The sequence below is a fragment of the Onychomys torridus genome, chromosome 3 (genome assembly GCF_903995425.1).
Source record: "Onychomys torridus chromosome 3, mOncTor1.1, whole genome shotgun sequence".
NCBI classification, from domain to species: Eukaryota; Metazoa; Chordata; class Mammalia; order Rodentia; family Cricetidae; genus Onychomys; species Onychomys torridus.
In genome coordinates, this window is record NC_050445.1 from 140,738,585 (window position 1) to 140,755,705 (window position 17,121).

The following is a 17,121-nucleotide window of genomic DNA, read 5'->3' on the forward strand; positions in this document are numbered from 1 at the left end:
TGCCCTCTTCTGGCCTCCAGAGGTATTGCATACATGTGATGCACAGAACAGGCAAAACATCCATATGCATAAAATAATTTTTTTAAAAATTCAAACACAAGGTAAAACTTGTTGGATTATGCCTATAATCCAGTACAAGGGAGGCTGAGGTAGGAGATCACCACAAGTTCAAGGCCAGCTTGAACAAAATGTAAGACCCTGTTCAAAACAAAACAAAACAGAAAATTCAGCTTTTATTTCAATTTTTACAGTTGATGGGAATTTCCAATTCATGTAAATTTAGGAAATGAAAAAATGTAACAGTTTGCACAAGAGCCTTTTATTCATATTAAAAATAAAGATTGTTTATAAAATAATAAATTTTATCAATTGTTCTTGCTGAACAATTTTAAACTTGGCTATTTCAATTTATTTATTTATTCATTAGTTTATTTATTTTTAATTAAAATGTGTTTGTAATTGTTGTGTGTACACATATGTTTGTATAGATGTGTATAAATGTGGAGATCCAAGGTGACCCTCCCTGGGAATCTTTCCAGGGTCTCTCCCTGAGCCTGAGGCTCATCCCCTGAGCTAAGCTGGCTTACCAGACCCTGGGCTACCACATGGCAATGAGTTTTATTAAAGCAGGAAACAAAAACATTTGTTGAAATCTACTCCTTCATAGTTTATAAACTTTCCCATGATTGTATAACAGACAGAGGAGACAGACACAGAGAGAGAGAGAGAGAGAGAGAGAGAGAGAGAGAGAGAGAGAGAGAAATGAATAGATATAATAAAAGCCTTTTTTAAAAAGCCATCTTATTGAGCCAGGTGGTGGTGACACATGCCTCTGATCCCAGCACTCGGGAGGCAGAGGCAGTCGGATCTCTCTGAGTTCAAGGCCACCCTGGTCTACAGAGCGAGTTCCTGGACAGCCAGGGCTACACAGAGAAACCCTGTCTTAAAAAACAAAACAATCAAACAAACAAAGCCTTCTTATTTTAAAAAGCAGAATTCAACCTTCAAATCCCTGCTGGAGAGTCCGGTTTGAGAAGCTTAGGCAGAGAAGGATGGCAACTTCAAAGCCAGCCTGTGCAACCAGAAAGACCTTGTCTCAGAACTAAAGGAGCTTGGCCTGTACCTCACTGCTAGAATGCTTGTCCAGAAAGTCTTTGGACTTGTCTCCCCTAAAGATGGTGTACCCCAGAAATTAATTCCTGGAATCCTCTGGAGAAAAAGGAACATCCTCGCAGCCTCAACTCTACCACTGACCACCAAAACTCTCAGATCACATAATACAGGCCTGTACCAGAAAGTTCTGCTCCAGAGTCCCCTTGCCTACCACTTGCTCTTCAGCCTAGAGACATGTGACAATCTGTCCATCTCTTGAGCAAACACTCAGCTGAGTTCTAGGATTCTAGAATTCCTATGACTTTCCAATAACACCCCTCTGCCTCGTCCCTTGGAGAAGAGAACAAGTACATACCCTTAGGCTCAGCTCCACATTCTCTCCTCCATAGACCAGCATCCCACCATCCAGAGCTCCGATCTCTGTCAAGAAAATCCTGTTGGCGGCCAGGATACCCATGATGGAAGGACTTCTGCAAAGCACGTGGTAAGAGGGTCACTCACCCCCTCAGGCCAGCATGGCAGGGAGGGCTGGGAAGCCCCTCCAGGTCTTCAGAATAATGCCTAAGTCTTTTCTTATCCTGAAGGCTTTCTGAAATGATAAGGCTAGACTGAAAGTGTGCTCACTGTACCATCCTACCCTTCACAAAGATACTGGAACGCCATCTTTCTTCAGTCTGATAATGCTACAAGTTGTATCAAGTACTTTCTAAAATGCTAAAAATTTGATGTTTGTCTGAAAACCTAGATAATGCCAAACGTCTATGATTTCTACCCTGGGCTCAGGCCTTCAGGTTTTTTTATTATTGTTATCCCTGCTATAAGTCTCTCTTATCCCCTATCTGCTCCTCTACCTTGCCTCCATTACAGTCATCAAAGATAGACGAGTCCTGCACAGTTCATTCTGATTCCGTTCTCTCGGCACACACACGCATACTTACGTCATTGGAGCAGTGACGTCATCCAGCTGAAGCCAGGCTCGTGGTATACGATCATGCCGGCACCACAGCTTCCAGTCAAACCCATCCACTGCCAGTTCCTGCTTTTCCAGTTCGAATGTATTGAAATTAATGTTGTCAAACACAGGAGACACGACCACAGTGTGGTCTTCCTGAATCCGAGACAAAATGGGCTCAGCCCTAGAAGAGAATACAGTAAGAGCAGATGTGTGGCTATGTGGGTCAGCAGTGGGGCAGACAGACACTGTGAACCTTGCCCTCACATGGAAGACATTTTTATGACAGTTGGGTGGGAACTAAAAGGGACTCTGTAGTGTCTGGAGAATTTCCTAGGTTCTGGATAGCTGGGGCTCCTAGCAGCTGAGCCAGGCCAAGAGCAGATTTGAAATTAGTGTCCAGCTGTCACACCCAGGCCACTGTGAATGAGGACTGTAAGCATTCTATCTGCGTTTGCCTTATTCCTGTTTCCAAATGGTGTCTGTCTCCTGTGTGATTGTTTATGTTCATATAATCTTTATTTCATGTCATTTAAGAGCTAGGAAAACAGAATTGCTGGTGCTTACATTCTACCTTTTAAAGATAAATAAACAAATGTCTTTTAAGTGACCATTCAAAGTCACAAAATATTCAGCAAAGTCAGGGTCTGGCTGTCAGTATTTTAAGCCCCTACCTGTTGCAAGATATTTGATTACACTGTGAACCCCAAGATCATGTTAATAAAATCAACCTTGGCTCAGAGGGCAGAGCCAGAAACTAGTTGACAGGAATTAACCATAGAGAGTCTGGAGGAGCCAGGAAGACAGACAGAGAGATGCACAGAAAGGAGGAGGGAGGGACTTGGAGTTTGGTGGTCTTTTTGGTTTGGGATGGCTGGAGAGATGCTTCTCTTGCTGAGTCTCCAGCCAAAAAGAAAAGTTTAGCTGATTGCTCCTCAGCCTCTCTGAACTAGCAGGATCAGCCTTTATTGGTAAATAGAATGATAGAGACTTAGTTAAAAACTATATTTGGTGGCAATTGAGAAGCACCGACTGTGGGGGTAGGGAGTGGGGGAATGAAGGTGGTAGTTAAAATATCAGTAGATTCAGGGGTAGTCACTAAACTGATGGAAAAAACAACACCCACCCACCTCTCTCATGCACACATGTAGTGTGACCCAGACAAGCCTTGACTTTGTGACCTTCCTGCCTCTATTTCCCAATCATGAGATTATGGGCATGTGTCACATCAGGCTTACACTATTTCTTGTGTCCAACAAGACTCCCCGAATGAAAGCTTTGCAACTTCCCTTTGTTCAAGGGCTGGTGTCAGTATTTCCTGTCTCAACACCATCCTGACTTGCCATATACAATAACTTAGTTCTGTCTTTTCCTGAAAGCAGCAGCCTTCCAGAACCTTACCATCCAACGTTCACCTCAATGTGAGCATCCAAGATGGCAACCACATCAGCTGTAGCAGCTTCCAGGCCAGTGTTGCATGCTTGAGCAAGACCTCTTCTCTTTGTGTGCCTTATAAGTTTCAGTAGGACTGGATAGCTCTGGTTGTAAAGCACAATCGCCTCATCCAATCTTTCCTTCAGTTCTCCTACCAATCAGACACATTGAGACACTGAGTGAAAAAACGAATATGATGCAGAAATTTTACATTGTCCTGTAATAGCGTGGGGGGATGCCACTGTAAGGTGAGCAACTCCAGAGCCTTGACTGAGGATGTAGATATCGTTTGCCCAGCACTTTCCCTCCAGACAATTACCATTCCTCATTTCCTTTCCCTACCCTTGAATCTCCCTGCTTAGGATATGTGAAGCACTGGCCAAAAGTACATCTTACATACCCAGAAATGCGTAGGCAAAGAAACAGGGCAGGTACTTAAAGCTGTAGCACTGGTGGACAGTTTGCAGAGACAGCCTGGGGAACCACCACAGCTAAACTGCAAGGCTTCCTAGAGAACCCGAATAAGCAGCTTTGCTTGTTTTAGACATCCCTGGCTGTTCTGATTACATCACAATGGGTACAAATGCTCAGACTGATTTATGCCAGCATCTAGCTGAATCTAGCTGAGGAGTTTATTCTCAATATTATGCAAGCAAGACTCACTCTTCCCAGACTGTTTACAGTGGGTTTTTCCTTCCCCCAGTCCCTCTCTTTTTATAAAGCCTGTCTCTGGCTTTGTTAACTCAGGCTACCAGTTGCCTTCTTTGCATATTTGGAAGCAGCTTCAGCTTTTATGCAAATCACTAAGTGGTATGCAAAATAGCTAATCAAATGACCAAGTTATCCACTGATGACATACGTTTTTTGGCTTGGTTGGTTTTTGAGACAATCTTACTCTGTAATCTAGACTAGCCTCAGACTCAAAGTAGTCCTCCTTCCGTAGCCTCCTAAGGGCAGGTACTACAGGCATCACTGCTAATATTAATTCACTTAATCATTTATAGAACCCTATGAATGATAGCACTAACATATTGTGGCCTGGGTGTGACAGCTGGACACTTTACAGACAAAGGGAAACTTAGGCATGGGAAGAGAAGAAACTTTCCAAATCACACATCCATTTAGTGGCACAGCTGTACTGTCTTTAACCACACACTGGCTCAAGAACCATGTGCACCGTTGCCTGATTTCATTAAGCTCCCCAACCTTACATCTCCTCTCTCCTTACATCCAAGGGGTGAAATTCATGTTGGTTCCTTTCTCAAAAGATGAACATATTTGTGAAGTCTTGGGTATCCATCTCCTAAAATCAACACTTACATGGGTATGGCACTAAAATTAGCCTGGTCTTAGTTTTAATTTATCTTGTATTTATTTATTTGCCTATTTATTCTGTAGTGGGGTTGCACACATACCACCGCACACATGTGGAAGACAGAGAACATGCCACAAACCCAGTTCATTCCTTCTACTGTGTAGTTCCTGGGGAATTAAGTCAGGCCATCTGGTCTAAAAGCAAGCCACTTTGTCTGCTGAGCCATCTTGCGGGCTCTGACCCCATTTTGTAACATTCCCACCATACTTGCACAGTGGCGTGTGCATGCCCATACCACCTCACACCATAACAATAAATAGGATAAGTTAACAAAAATGTAATTTGATTCCAGGCCCAAGAGAGAATGATGTGTCCCTTGATGGTGGAGTTAGGATAACAGGAAGCTTTGTCTGGTTTGTCTTCATGAATCTGCCTTCCTAAGTGATCTTGTTTGTACTCTCAGGGCTACTGTCCTACGACACAGAGTCTTGAATTAAGTCTTATCCTCCCACCATGGAGAATGGGATTATAGAATTGTTGTGTTTGTGGGAAGAGGGTGGATCTTTTGAGGTCTTCCTTCTTGACCCTGCATCAGTTCCACGAAGAAGCTGAATCCCAGAGATAGTGAGAGGTCTTATCTAAGGTCACCTCAGACAGCACCAAATGGGTCCTGGCCTTCAGCTGTCCAGGGTACATGTCTAGATCTCCTTTTTTCTTACCATCAGAACCAGACTACAGGTTGGTACCCATCTCCATGGCCAGAAAGGAACGAAATTGGTTCTCACTCATGATCTCCAGTGACATTCCACTCTGTCAATTGTATCTTCTCCCTTCTCACAGCATTAATTACACTGGTAGAATGGGGATGTGTGTAAATGAAGAGAAGTATTTTTTCAGAGGCTGAGTTCTTCAGCCTCGCCTCCTCTCTTTCTCTCCTGACAGTGACCTTCAGACTCGATAACTATTCTCATCTCTCTCATCCTTAAAAATGCCCAGCAAGAGAACAAATATCTACTACTTCCTAAGTCCTTCCTTATCATTAGCCCAAATCTCTGTTTCTTTTTTTCTTTTTTTTTTTTTGAGCTGAGGATCGAACCCCAAATCTCTGATTCTATAATTTAATCCTAGTTTCTTTTTATTCAATGTCCAAAAGAAGTAGAACTAAGAAAAAAAAAAATCATGTTAGCTATCCTTCTTAAGATGGTTCTGATAAACAACCACATTTTGCACATAAAGAAAGCAAATCATGGAGATGATACAATTCTTAAGGGTCTATCTCTTAGGGGAGGGGGCCAGGGTTATGAATTTAGAAGGCAAAGACTCAGATGCACCATAGTAACAAAACTGGAGAGAAAGGACAGGGCAGCAAGGCAACCTAAGCTACACCTTCATGGTTGCCTAGGATGCAAGAAATCACAGACTCCATCCTCACTATTGCATGAACTCAATATAGTGGTACATCTGTCATCCCAGCACTTGAGCAGGAAAACAGTGTAACCAAGGTCACCCTTGAGTGTATAGTGAGCTTTAGACCAGCCTGGGTTACATGAAGCCATGTCTTTAAAAAGAAAAAGGAAGGAAGGAAGGAAGGAAGGAAGGAAGGAAGGAGGGAGGGAGGGAGGGAGGGAGGGAGGGAGGGAGGGAAGGAAGGAAGGAAGGAAGGAAGGAAGGAAGGAAGGAAGGAAGGAAGGAAGGAAGAAAAAAGAGAAAGTCTGCACTTTGCCTCTTCCTTATGTGTCCTACTTAGCTAGGCTAGACCTGGGGCTGGGTGGCCAGGAGACAAAATTTGCTGCCACTGAGAGTAACCCCAGGTCCCTAAGCTTTCTCTCCTGCAGGCTTCCTTACCTGATAAATTTGGTTCTTGTATTATAAGGAGAGGTTATGAATCCCTTCTTGGGGTCTCATGCATCTCAACCCTCAGGTCTCCCCCACAGTGTACACTTAGGGCATAGGTAATTTTGGAGTCATGTGGTTTTGCACCTGACCCCAAATCCACACTGACAGGCCATACAGGTTGGACACCCTGTGCTTTTCCTGTGTCTTACTTGTGCATTCGAAATGATGAACTTCACTCCTGGCATCTTGAAATTCAAATGTGTCCATAACAAGTAGACCCTCCCTAAATTATCCTTTACTTTCCCCTTGGGGAAACGCTCACCATGTCCCAAACTCCCAAGTGACAACCTCTTTCCTGCCAAGCTCAGATGACCAATGGTAATCATGCTTGCTTATCCTTCCCTCAGGCTCCTCACCGTGGGAGCTAAAGTCATCTACCAGGATGATCTCCTTCAGCAGCCGAGGAGGGGTCTGGTTGATGATGCTGGTGATAGCTCTCTGGATGACAGACAGAGCTTCATTCATGAAAATGAGGATGACACTGAGGGATGGGAGCTGAACAGGATATGTCTTCTGAAGACACCTGTAAGACATCATTCTTTGTAACACATTATTCTTTAATTATTTAAACTGCCCAGTCTTCCTCTTCAGTATCTATGGTATTCTATTTATCAACTCACTAAACCACAAACTGAATGGGTGAAGGAAAATCTCAAGTCTTTGTCCAAGAAGCAAAAAGTTTTTCTTTTTTGTTTTGTTTTATCTATTTGTCCAAAATTTTTCTGCTTACACAGAGGCAACCCATCTCCTTTACATTCATCTACAGACATGTTGTACAGCAGATGCCTAGAATTTAGTCATCTGTGTAACTATGGCTTTATATCTATTGACCAGGATCTCATTTTAAAAACATAATTATTGAGAAATAATTTACATGCAATAGAATTCACCTGTTTAAAAGCATGTAATCCCCTAACTTTGTCAGCCATAGAGAGGAGTAATGGTTAGCATTAATTTTAGGGGGGGAGGAAATGTATGTGTAGGTCAGAGGTCAATGTCAAGTGCCTTCCTCAGTTGCTTTCAACCTTATTTTATTGGTATGGAAATTCTCACTAAACATGAATCTTTACAATTGGGCTAAGCTGGATGGCCATGGAAATTCCATCTACACCCACCTGCTGCGAGCACTGGGTGACAGATGTGCTGGGGCTCTGAACTCAGGGCTCTGAACCCGGACTTTGTGAAGCAATCACTTCATTCACCACACCAACTCCCCAGCCTCTCATTTTAGAAAGTTTTATCATGCATAAAGAAAGCCTAAAATATTAGCAGCTATTTGCTACTTCTCCCCAACCCATCTGTCTATGTCCCCTCAGCCAATAGGCGTACACTGATTGATTTTCCGTTTTTATAGACTTACCTGCCCTGGAGCTTTCATGTAAGTGAAAACAAGTTAAGTATTCTCCTGAGCATAACATTGCCATCAGTGCTGCAGCAGGTACCAATAGCTTTCCTATTGTGGTCAATACATTGCATTGAAAAGATTTAGCATATGCTGCTTATCCATTTGCCAGAACATAGATATCAAAGATAGTCAGGGTATTTTTGCTTTGGGGGCAATTATGAACAGTAATTAGAGGAACATTCTTAAGCAAGCTTATTTTTTAAATTATTTATTTGTATTTTATGTGTATGGATGTTTGCCTATATATATGTATGTGCACCATATGCACATAGTACCTGTGGAGGCCAGAAGATGGCATCAGATCCTCTGGAAATGGAGTTACAGATGCGCCTCAGCGTAGGTGCTGAGAAGAAAACTTGGGTCCAGCCCTTGCACAAGCTTCTTTACTAGCATGCTTTCAATTCTTCTATACAAAATGATATGCCACATCAAAGTGTGTCAGTCTATGACAGACCACATATACAAACATGGCTCCTATAACATTATGTTGCCCAATGATGTCTCAGCTGTCTTAGTTTGTGTAAACACACTCTGTAATGTTTGTACTATGACAAAAATGACTTAATGTCACATTCCCCCAAACTCAGCCTATCATTAGGTGACACATGACTTTAATTAGAGTCTCCAAAGAAAATTGGGAATGTGGAAGTTGGAGGGATGAGTATAAAGATTTTAAAAGCACAATTATGCTTTTAAAGGAATTTTGGCATATGACTTTTCTTTTGAAGCCTGACATCCTAGAATTGACCTGGATCAGGGTGGCTTACTGTTTACACTATTCGGAAGCTGGGATAATGGCCTGTGTGACAGGAGGCTTCAGTTTAACTTTGATGGATCTGTGTGTAGGCTGAGGAATGTCTATCAGTCTTTCTCATGCTCATCTGATTCTTCCTGTGGGTCCAGCCCAGTGTTAGCACACAGGTAGGGTTAGACCACAGGCAGAAGTGTGATCCCAGGAGGCTCTTTTTGGCTGTGTCTTCCCAGCTTCTGTTAGATTTCTGAATGTTCCACCCTCACGCAGGGTACTACCTATAACATGAGCTATGGGCATCTTCTTAAATATTCTCCAAGAGCACATGCTTAGCAGGGAGTGGTGGAGCACGCTTTCAATCCCAGCCCTAGGGAAGCAAAGTCAAGAGGATCTCTGTTAGTTCCAGGACAGAGCTACATAGTGAGACCCCGACTTAAAAACTGTTCCAAATAAGGCCAGTCCCTAAAAAGAGCAGGGAAGGGTTTCACCCTGAATTTCATCCTGGACAGAGCTTCTGCATTGGTCCTCAGGGGCTAAAGGTACAGACATCAGCTCACTTGCCCTGAGCCAGTGGCATACTGTTCTGCAGGCAGACACAAAGAACAGGAAGGTGCTAGGAAGGAGGCAGCAGCCCCTGGGCTTCCTGACTGCAGCATTCTAGTATAGAACTTCCTCGGTGTAAGCGAGCTGCAGGACAGCTAGAACCAGTATTCTTGGTCTGAGGCAGGTGGAGTTGAAACTCTATGTAAGAAACCCTACCTTGAGGTGGAGGGTGTCAGTAGGTGATGGTGAGGTGGAGCTGAGGAGTCCAGTGTGGCTTCAGCCACCTCCATAGGTAGAGGACTTGCATCTCAGTGATGGGGAGGGGGAAGGTGTGAAGTGTTTTTAGTTGGCTTGCCCTTCCCAGGGATGAAACTCTAGCCCTGTGGGAAATGCAGTGGCAAGGGCCCCCTTGACCACTCCTACCCAGAGTAGAGAACTTGGCATAGAATATCTTTCCCGGGGAGGGGGGTGTGTAGAGGGAGCAGGGAATGGCTCATATGCCACAGACTCTTACTGAGCCTGCTGGGATTTAGAAAATGTTCCTGCCAGGACTCTGCATTTGCTGTGTCTCCTTGAGATGGTTTCTGAAAATGTTGCTTGGTGTATATCGTTTTTCTCCAGTCAGAGGGTTGTTTTGTTAGAGGGGAAAGATGTTTCAGCATTCTGCCACTCTGGAAGGAAACTTCAATCCACACTTAAAAGAAAGTGGTTGTCAGTTTCTTTTTAAGCAGCCACATTCGTGGAGCCTCTGATTGCATTAAGAACATTTTTCCACTGGTACAACAAAGCGAGAGGCAGCTTAAGGGAGGGAGGTTCTAGAGGTGCAGTCCATTGTGAGAGGGAAGGCCGGACAGCAGGGACAAGTGGCTGGGATCCCTAGGTGCACAGACCAAGAAGAGGGGGCTACTGGTACTGATGGCTTCCTCCCCCTTTTTACTCAGTCCTGGAAACCAGCTCAGGGAGGGAGGGAGGGAGGAAAGGAAGGAAGGAAAGGAGAGAGGGAAGGAGAAAGGGAGGGAAGGAAAGGAGAGAGGGAAGGAGGGAGGGAGGGAAGGAAAGGAGAGAGGGAGGGAGGGGCGGGGGAGGGAGGGAGGGAAGGAGGGGAGGGAGGGGAGGGAGGGAAGAGAGGGAGGGAGGGAGGTTGCAATTCACTAACAAAGAAAAAATGTGTCCAAACAGAAAAGAAAAAAAGACATGCAAATGGATAAGCACATAAAAAGATGTTCATCATTAGGCCTCAAATTTTTTAAATAAATAAATTAATTAAAAAACAATGAGATCCCATCTTGCAACCAACAAAGTAACTGGGCAAACACACACACACACACACACACACACACACACACACACACACACACACGAGTAACACATGTTGGAGACTATTCAGACAAATTAGACTCTTGGAGCTAGGGTTGTGCTTCAGAGGTGTCATACTCGCTTACATTCACAAGACCCTGGGTTCAACCACAGCACCAGACCTGGCTTCTGCCAGGCAGGGTGGTCCATCCCTGTGCTCCCAGCACTTGGGAGGCATAGATCTATGTAGCCCAGACCTCAAACTCCTTGAATTCCTGATCCCCCTCTCAAAAATAAGAAACAAGCAATACAAAAATTGCTCAGCACTGCTGGACAGAACATAAACATAAATTCGGCCTTTTAGGAAATAGTCAGGTAGACTCTCCCAAGGTTAAATACAGGGTTGCATATGTCCTAGCAACTACACTACAGGTATCCACAAAATGAAGACATTTGTTTGTTCTCATACAAACTTGCAGATGAAACAACCCTTCTTCGAGAAGCCCACACCCACACTTCTGGTACGTTTCACTTCCTTCTGAGCACCTCTCTCCCTTCACTTTCATGGTTGTCTATTAGCATGTCTGTATCAAACCCCAACTCAGCTTCATTAAAAAGCAAAACATAACAATATCATTCACAGTTGCCCAGACCTGGAAACAATGGAATGGCCATTAGCTAATGACTAAAAGCAAAATGCCACATATCAACATAAAGGGGAAGTATTGGTGCATGCTATTAGCTATTACATGGATGGTACTTCAGACATATTACAAAAAAATGAAACACACACACACACACACACACACACACACACACACACACACACTCTCTATACTAAGGAAAGTTCAGACCAGGAAATTCATAGGGACAAGGAAGCTTGTAAACGGTAAAATGGGCCATGAAGAGTACAGGGGTTCTGTATGAGATGATCAAAACATTCTTAGACCATGTGGCTCCTGCACAAGTCTGAACATACTAAGAACCATTGCTGGACACAGGGGCTCATACCTGTAATACTAGCATACTAATGATAAGGAGATCTCCAACTGTTGGAGATCAGCCTTGACTATATAATGAAATCTGTTTCAGACAATTTATTAATTAGAATAGAAACCATTCATTTTTGTTTCTTTGTTTTGTTTTTTGTTTGTTTTTCAAGACAGGGTTTCTCCAAAGCTACACGGAAGCCATGCATCTTTATTTGTCAACAAAGCTGTACCAGGAATGATGGTAGACACCTGTAATGCCAGCACACGGAGGGCTAAGATGAGAAGATTAGGAGTTCAAAGGCATCCTTAGCCACAAGGAATCTGTGGTCAGCCTGGGCTACGTAAGATCATGTCTCAAAAACACAAAAAGCTTGAGTGGTTTTTGTTTGATTGTTTTGGTGTGTGTGTGTGTGTGTGTGTGTGTGTGTGTGTGTGTGTGTGTGTGTAAGGGAAGGGCAGAAAGAGCTAGAACAATGGAGAAGGAAACTGAGAGGAAGGCTTCACCCAGGAAGGAAACTCTATGAGATTCAGTAAGGAACAGGATCCAAACAGAGAACTAAGGAAAAGCCAGAGCAGGAAGCTGAGTGAGGGGAAACTGAGTCAAGTCCTCATTGTGCTCTAGGGTTTGAGGAGAGGATCAGCCCCACTATGTGGGACCTCTTCCTGTGCACCTTCTCCCTCTCTCCAGAAAGCTAGAGCATTTGAATTAGTTCATTATCTTCTCTGATATGCCATCATAAAATGAATTAAAAACAAGAGCCCAGCTAGGCATGGTGGGAGGGCACACTCTATTCAAAGCACTCAGAAGGCTGAGGCAAGAGGGTTTCTAGTTTGAGGTAAGCCCTGGCAACATGCTAAGAACTTACCTCAAAACAACAAAACTAAACTAAATATGGCAAGAGAAAGGTCTGCTCATCCCCTTCCCCACAGCTGTCTGCTCCCCTCACCCATCTTTCTACCCCTTTACTGGCATGGCACCCAAAGTTCATCACCAAAATACACTGAGGTCTGGCAAAGCTACCCCGGGTCCAGATCACCTGGCGTGGCGGGTGTCAGGGATGCTTCTGTTAAAAGGCAACTGGTTGCTGAGGAACGTGTTGTAACCGAATTTCAGGAACAAGTAATGAGCCTCTTTCTGACGAGCCTGGGAGAGTCCCTTCCCCCATCGCAGGAAGAATTTCTTGGGTGCCAACCTGGCTTTCACTCCTTTCCAACCAGGGTGGACTTCAGCATTTCCCTGTCCCGCATGGCTTTGTTGCTTCATGGTCAATTTCAGACTTTTTCCTGAAAATAAAGAGGATGGCAGTGGTGTGAAAACATTTCAGGCAATTCTTAGAAAGCTGGACACTGCTTTCCAACCTAACTTCCTCTGGACCATTTTCTCTCTGCTACAGCTTGCTCCTCTGTTAATGACTCTTAAATGGTTTTATTAATAAGAGCAAGCCTGGAGCCAGGTATTGGGGTGCATGCTGAAAGATCAGAGAGACAGAACAGGCCACAGCTACCTCGCTTCACCAATTTCTCAGGTGATCCTGTTTCCTTAGACTGGAAGCCTCTGAGCCCTCATCCAGAATGGATCTCAGCTGAACTGCTCCTCAAAAGCCTAAAAGCTTAACCAGCTCTAATTCCTGGTCCTCATGCCTTATATACCTTTTTGCTTTCTGCCATCACTTCTTGGGATTTAAGGTGTGAGTCACCATTTCTGGATGTTTCCAGTTGGGCCTTGAACTCACAGAGATCCAGATGGATCTCTGCCTCCCAAGTGATAGGATTAAAGGTGTGTGTGCCACTATTTTCTGGCCTCTGTATCTAGTGGCTGTTCTGTTTTCTGATCCCAGATAAGTTTATTAGGGTGCACAATATTTTGGGGAACACAGTATCACCACACTCCTCAAATGTTCCTACAAGAGCCTCGGAGTCTGAGGCTTGGTCCTCTTCCCCAGTACCATGAGGAGGGTAGAGACGTTAAGAGATTGGCCTAGTTAAGAGTCTTCCAATCATAGGGGGGCTACCCTTCAAAGGGGACACTGGAGAGCAGGCCAATGTCTTCTTGCTTCTCAGTTCCATGCAGTGATCTGCTCCCTCCATGGAACCACGCCACAATGTCTGCCTCCTCTCAAGCTCAAAGCCACCAGGCCAACCAGCATTGCCAATCATCCGCGAGCTAGACTTCCAAAGTATTGAACACATGGAAACCTTTTCTTTTTATGAGCATATAAGCTCAGGAATCTGTTACACTATAGAAAGTTGATTGGTAGATTTTCCAAATGTTAGACCTTACAAACTCCTGTCCCAGAGAAGATGATTGGTGAAGAGTCCTTGTCAGAGCTGTGCAAGGCTGCTCTAGCAAGACATAGCTCTCTCCTCAGCACCATAAAACCCACCCACACCTCACCCTAGGGCTCCTTTAGGAGCTGACTTTGATCTCAGAAATGACTTATAATAAGATAATATTTCTCAGAATGGGACCTAAGAGTCACAAAAGAAATGCCAGTTATGCATTTTCTTCCTTTTTTTTTTTTTCCGTGTGTGTGTGTGTGTGTGTGTGTGTGTGTGTGTGTGTGTGTGTGTGTTTTAATATAGATATTCCCCAAATCTAACAAATCAAAGTCTCAGGGCCAGGCAAGTGTACAGACAGAAGATACTAGAATCTTCATGTGCTTCACAAACATCATACTATTAGTAGCTAGCAAAGACATTTTAGAGTGTCACACTGGCCACTTATCCCGTCACATCTCACACGGTTGATAGACCAGGAACTTCTAAGCTATGGACAAGGCAGGCCTACATTTCAGTCTGTTTGATTACAAGATTGTCTTCAGGCATTCAGGGAAAATGCAGGATCCCAGGCCTTCCCTAGACACACTGATCCCCTGGGTCTGGGATAGCATATACAAGCTGTTCAACTGGTTTAGCTTGGTTTATTTTCCACAGTTGCTCCTGATAGTGCTAATAGCCATATTCAATTGAGAATCATGATCTTAACCTGAAATACTGACCAGACGGTGACAGATACAGGTAGAGGAATCCCATGCAGAGGAGGCCTAAAGGGTCCAGTAGACCAATAGCAGCAATGATGCTTCCCAATCAGAAAGTGGCCTGCAGATGTCACTGCTTCCCTCTACCCCGATAACTTCCCCTTGACAACCTTGTGAGATTGATTTATGCTGCAAAATGGAGTCTTAACATAGGCACTTTGAAGGCTCTCAAACTGAATCGAGGGAGGGAGAGAAGGAGAGAGGGGGAGAGGGGGAGAGGGAGAGAGGGAGAGAGGGAGAGGGGGAGAGGGGGGGGAGAGGAGAGAGAGAGAGAGAGAGAGAGAGAGAGAGAGAGAGAGAGAGACCTTTTGGCATTAGACCCCACAATGGTGATGAAGGCTTCCCACCACAGAACCACACGCCCTTTCTCCAGCCCACTTTAAATTCCAACCAGACTGAGAGGACCCCTTTACCCCATCCAGAATCTTCTTGCATGTTAGACAAAGGTATAGTTCTTCTGGATGATTGCAGACCAGGCTTACCAGCCTAGCAAGGGACCACCCCACTGCATGGCTCTTCTGAGACACAAGCCCATCCCATGCACAGCACATGGCTTGTTGAGCAGAATGTGTGTTTGAGTCCAGAGACATGAACAGCCCTCCAAGATGGATGTAAGAAAGGCTACAACTGGGAGGCAAATGTGTACAGGGATGAGATAAGATTGGTTTGGTGATATTGTGTCCCCCAATATATTGTGCACCCTAATAAACTTATCTGGGGTCAGAGGACAGAACAGCCACTAGACAGATATAGAGGCCAGAAAATGGTGGCACACACACCTTTAATCCTAGCATTCAAGAGGCAGAGATCCATCCGGATCTCTGTGAGTTCAAAGCCACACTGGAAACAGCCAAGCATGGTGACACATGCCTTTAATCCCAGGAAGTGATGGCAGAAAGCAGAAAGGTATATAAGGCGTGAGGTCCAGGAGCTAGAGCTGTTAAGCTTTTAGCAGCAGTTCAGCTGAGATCCATTCATGTGAGGACGCAGAGGCTTCCAGTTTGAGGAAACAGGATCAGCTGAGGAACTGGCAAGGTGAGAACGTGGCTTGTTCCGTTTCTCCGATCTCTCAGCGTTCACCCCAATACAGATTGGCCCAAGGAGAAGGAAAAAAAGATTAAGAGAGGTGTTCAAGATAAAAGGGAGATGAGAAAAGCAAACTTGGGGAGAAAATAGTGTTTGGTCTTTCAGAGGAGACCGTGCAAATGTCCCGGATATTCGCTCAGGTGGAAAGAAAAGCAAGAGCTTGGTGCAGAGCGTTCCACTCAAATTCCACTATTAGCCATACGGTTTTTATGTAGCAAGAATTCTAATTGGTCTTAATAATAAAATCCTGGAGCCAGATATTGGGGGAAATTCTGAAAGATCAGAGAGGCAAAGCAACAAGCCACAGACACCGATATCTGGCTACAGGTTTTTAAGACCAATTAGGATTCAAGCTACAGTTTTATACCAAGCACGTGCTCACACAATGGTGCTTGTTTCCCCTGGCCTCAAAACCTGTCTCTGAATCTTTCTCCTTTGTTAATGTATGTGTGTGTCTTTGAGAACACACATGTGCCACCCTCTCCTTCACTCTAAATGATGATAGATGCTCATGTCTCCGTGTATTTATTTGCTTGTTTGTTTGTTTATGGAGAGACCCCCCCTGTAGCCCTGGATGATCCCCACCACTAACCCATTCTTGTCTGGGCTCCAGTCTCATCGTGTAATGGTGATATGACAAGTTGTTAAAATTGTGTGAAATCTTTCCCAAGTTCCCCCTCTGGCTGACGCCTTTTCCATCTCCCAGCACGAGATTCCTAGGGAAATTCCCTTCTCTTTGGAGTCCATTGTTGCAACAGTGTGATTGTCAGATTGAAGACTTGGCCTCTCCCTTGATTTTTTTCCCTCCATGCCCTTTTTTCTTAAGCTGCCAGAGCTCCGTCAGCCTGCACACCCGAAGATTTCCCCTCCCAGTGGGTGTAGAACTTACTTGAGGGATGCACATCCTTCTTCAGGGGCAAGGGTCTCTGGGCCACAGCCGCCCCCTCCTTGTGGAGGCTGCCCTCAACCAAACTCTTTATGGTCCCCTTGGTGTAAAACGCCACCAGCAAAATGTTGGCTGCTACTAGAGTGACAGCACAGAGGACCTTGGAGCAGCTCCTCCTCCAGAGCCTCATCGTGAGCCTGGGGAGCCTTGGTCCCTTCTGGCAGAGCCTGTGGCAAAAGCAGGAGCAGAGCCCACCAGACAGGCTGTGTCTCAGGTGGGTGGTGGCCTCACAAATGACTCTCTTCCTACTAAGCCTGATGTTCTCTGGCCGGGAAAGCCGTCACAAGCTGCCTGCCTTGTCTCTAAAGAGTGTCAGGCATGGGCAATGGACCAGGGCAGCCACCCCACAATCAT

General features: G+C 44.7%; 1 protein-coding gene across 1 annotated transcript in view; it reads right to left on the reverse strand.

The window, feature by feature from the left end:
• Galnt8 (polypeptide N-acetylgalactosaminyltransferase 8) overlaps positions 1-16,897 on the reverse strand; it is a 31,290-nt gene extending 14,393 nt beyond the window's left edge. The window contains exons 1-6 of the mRNA XM_036181955.1: positions 16,711-16,897; positions 12,735-12,981; positions 7,067-7,233; positions 3,467-3,650; positions 2,052-2,249; positions 1,469-1,583 (exon numbers count right to left, since the gene is read on the reverse strand). Of these exons, the coding sequence (XP_036037848.1) occupies positions 1,469-1,583; positions 2,052-2,249; positions 3,467-3,650; positions 7,067-7,233; positions 12,735-12,981; positions 16,711-16,897 (1,098 nt within the window). The remainder of the gene's footprint in view (positions 1-1,468; positions 1,584-2,051; positions 2,250-3,466; positions 3,651-7,066; positions 7,234-12,734; positions 12,982-16,710) is intronic.
• Positions 16,898-17,121: the final 224 nt, after the last annotated feature.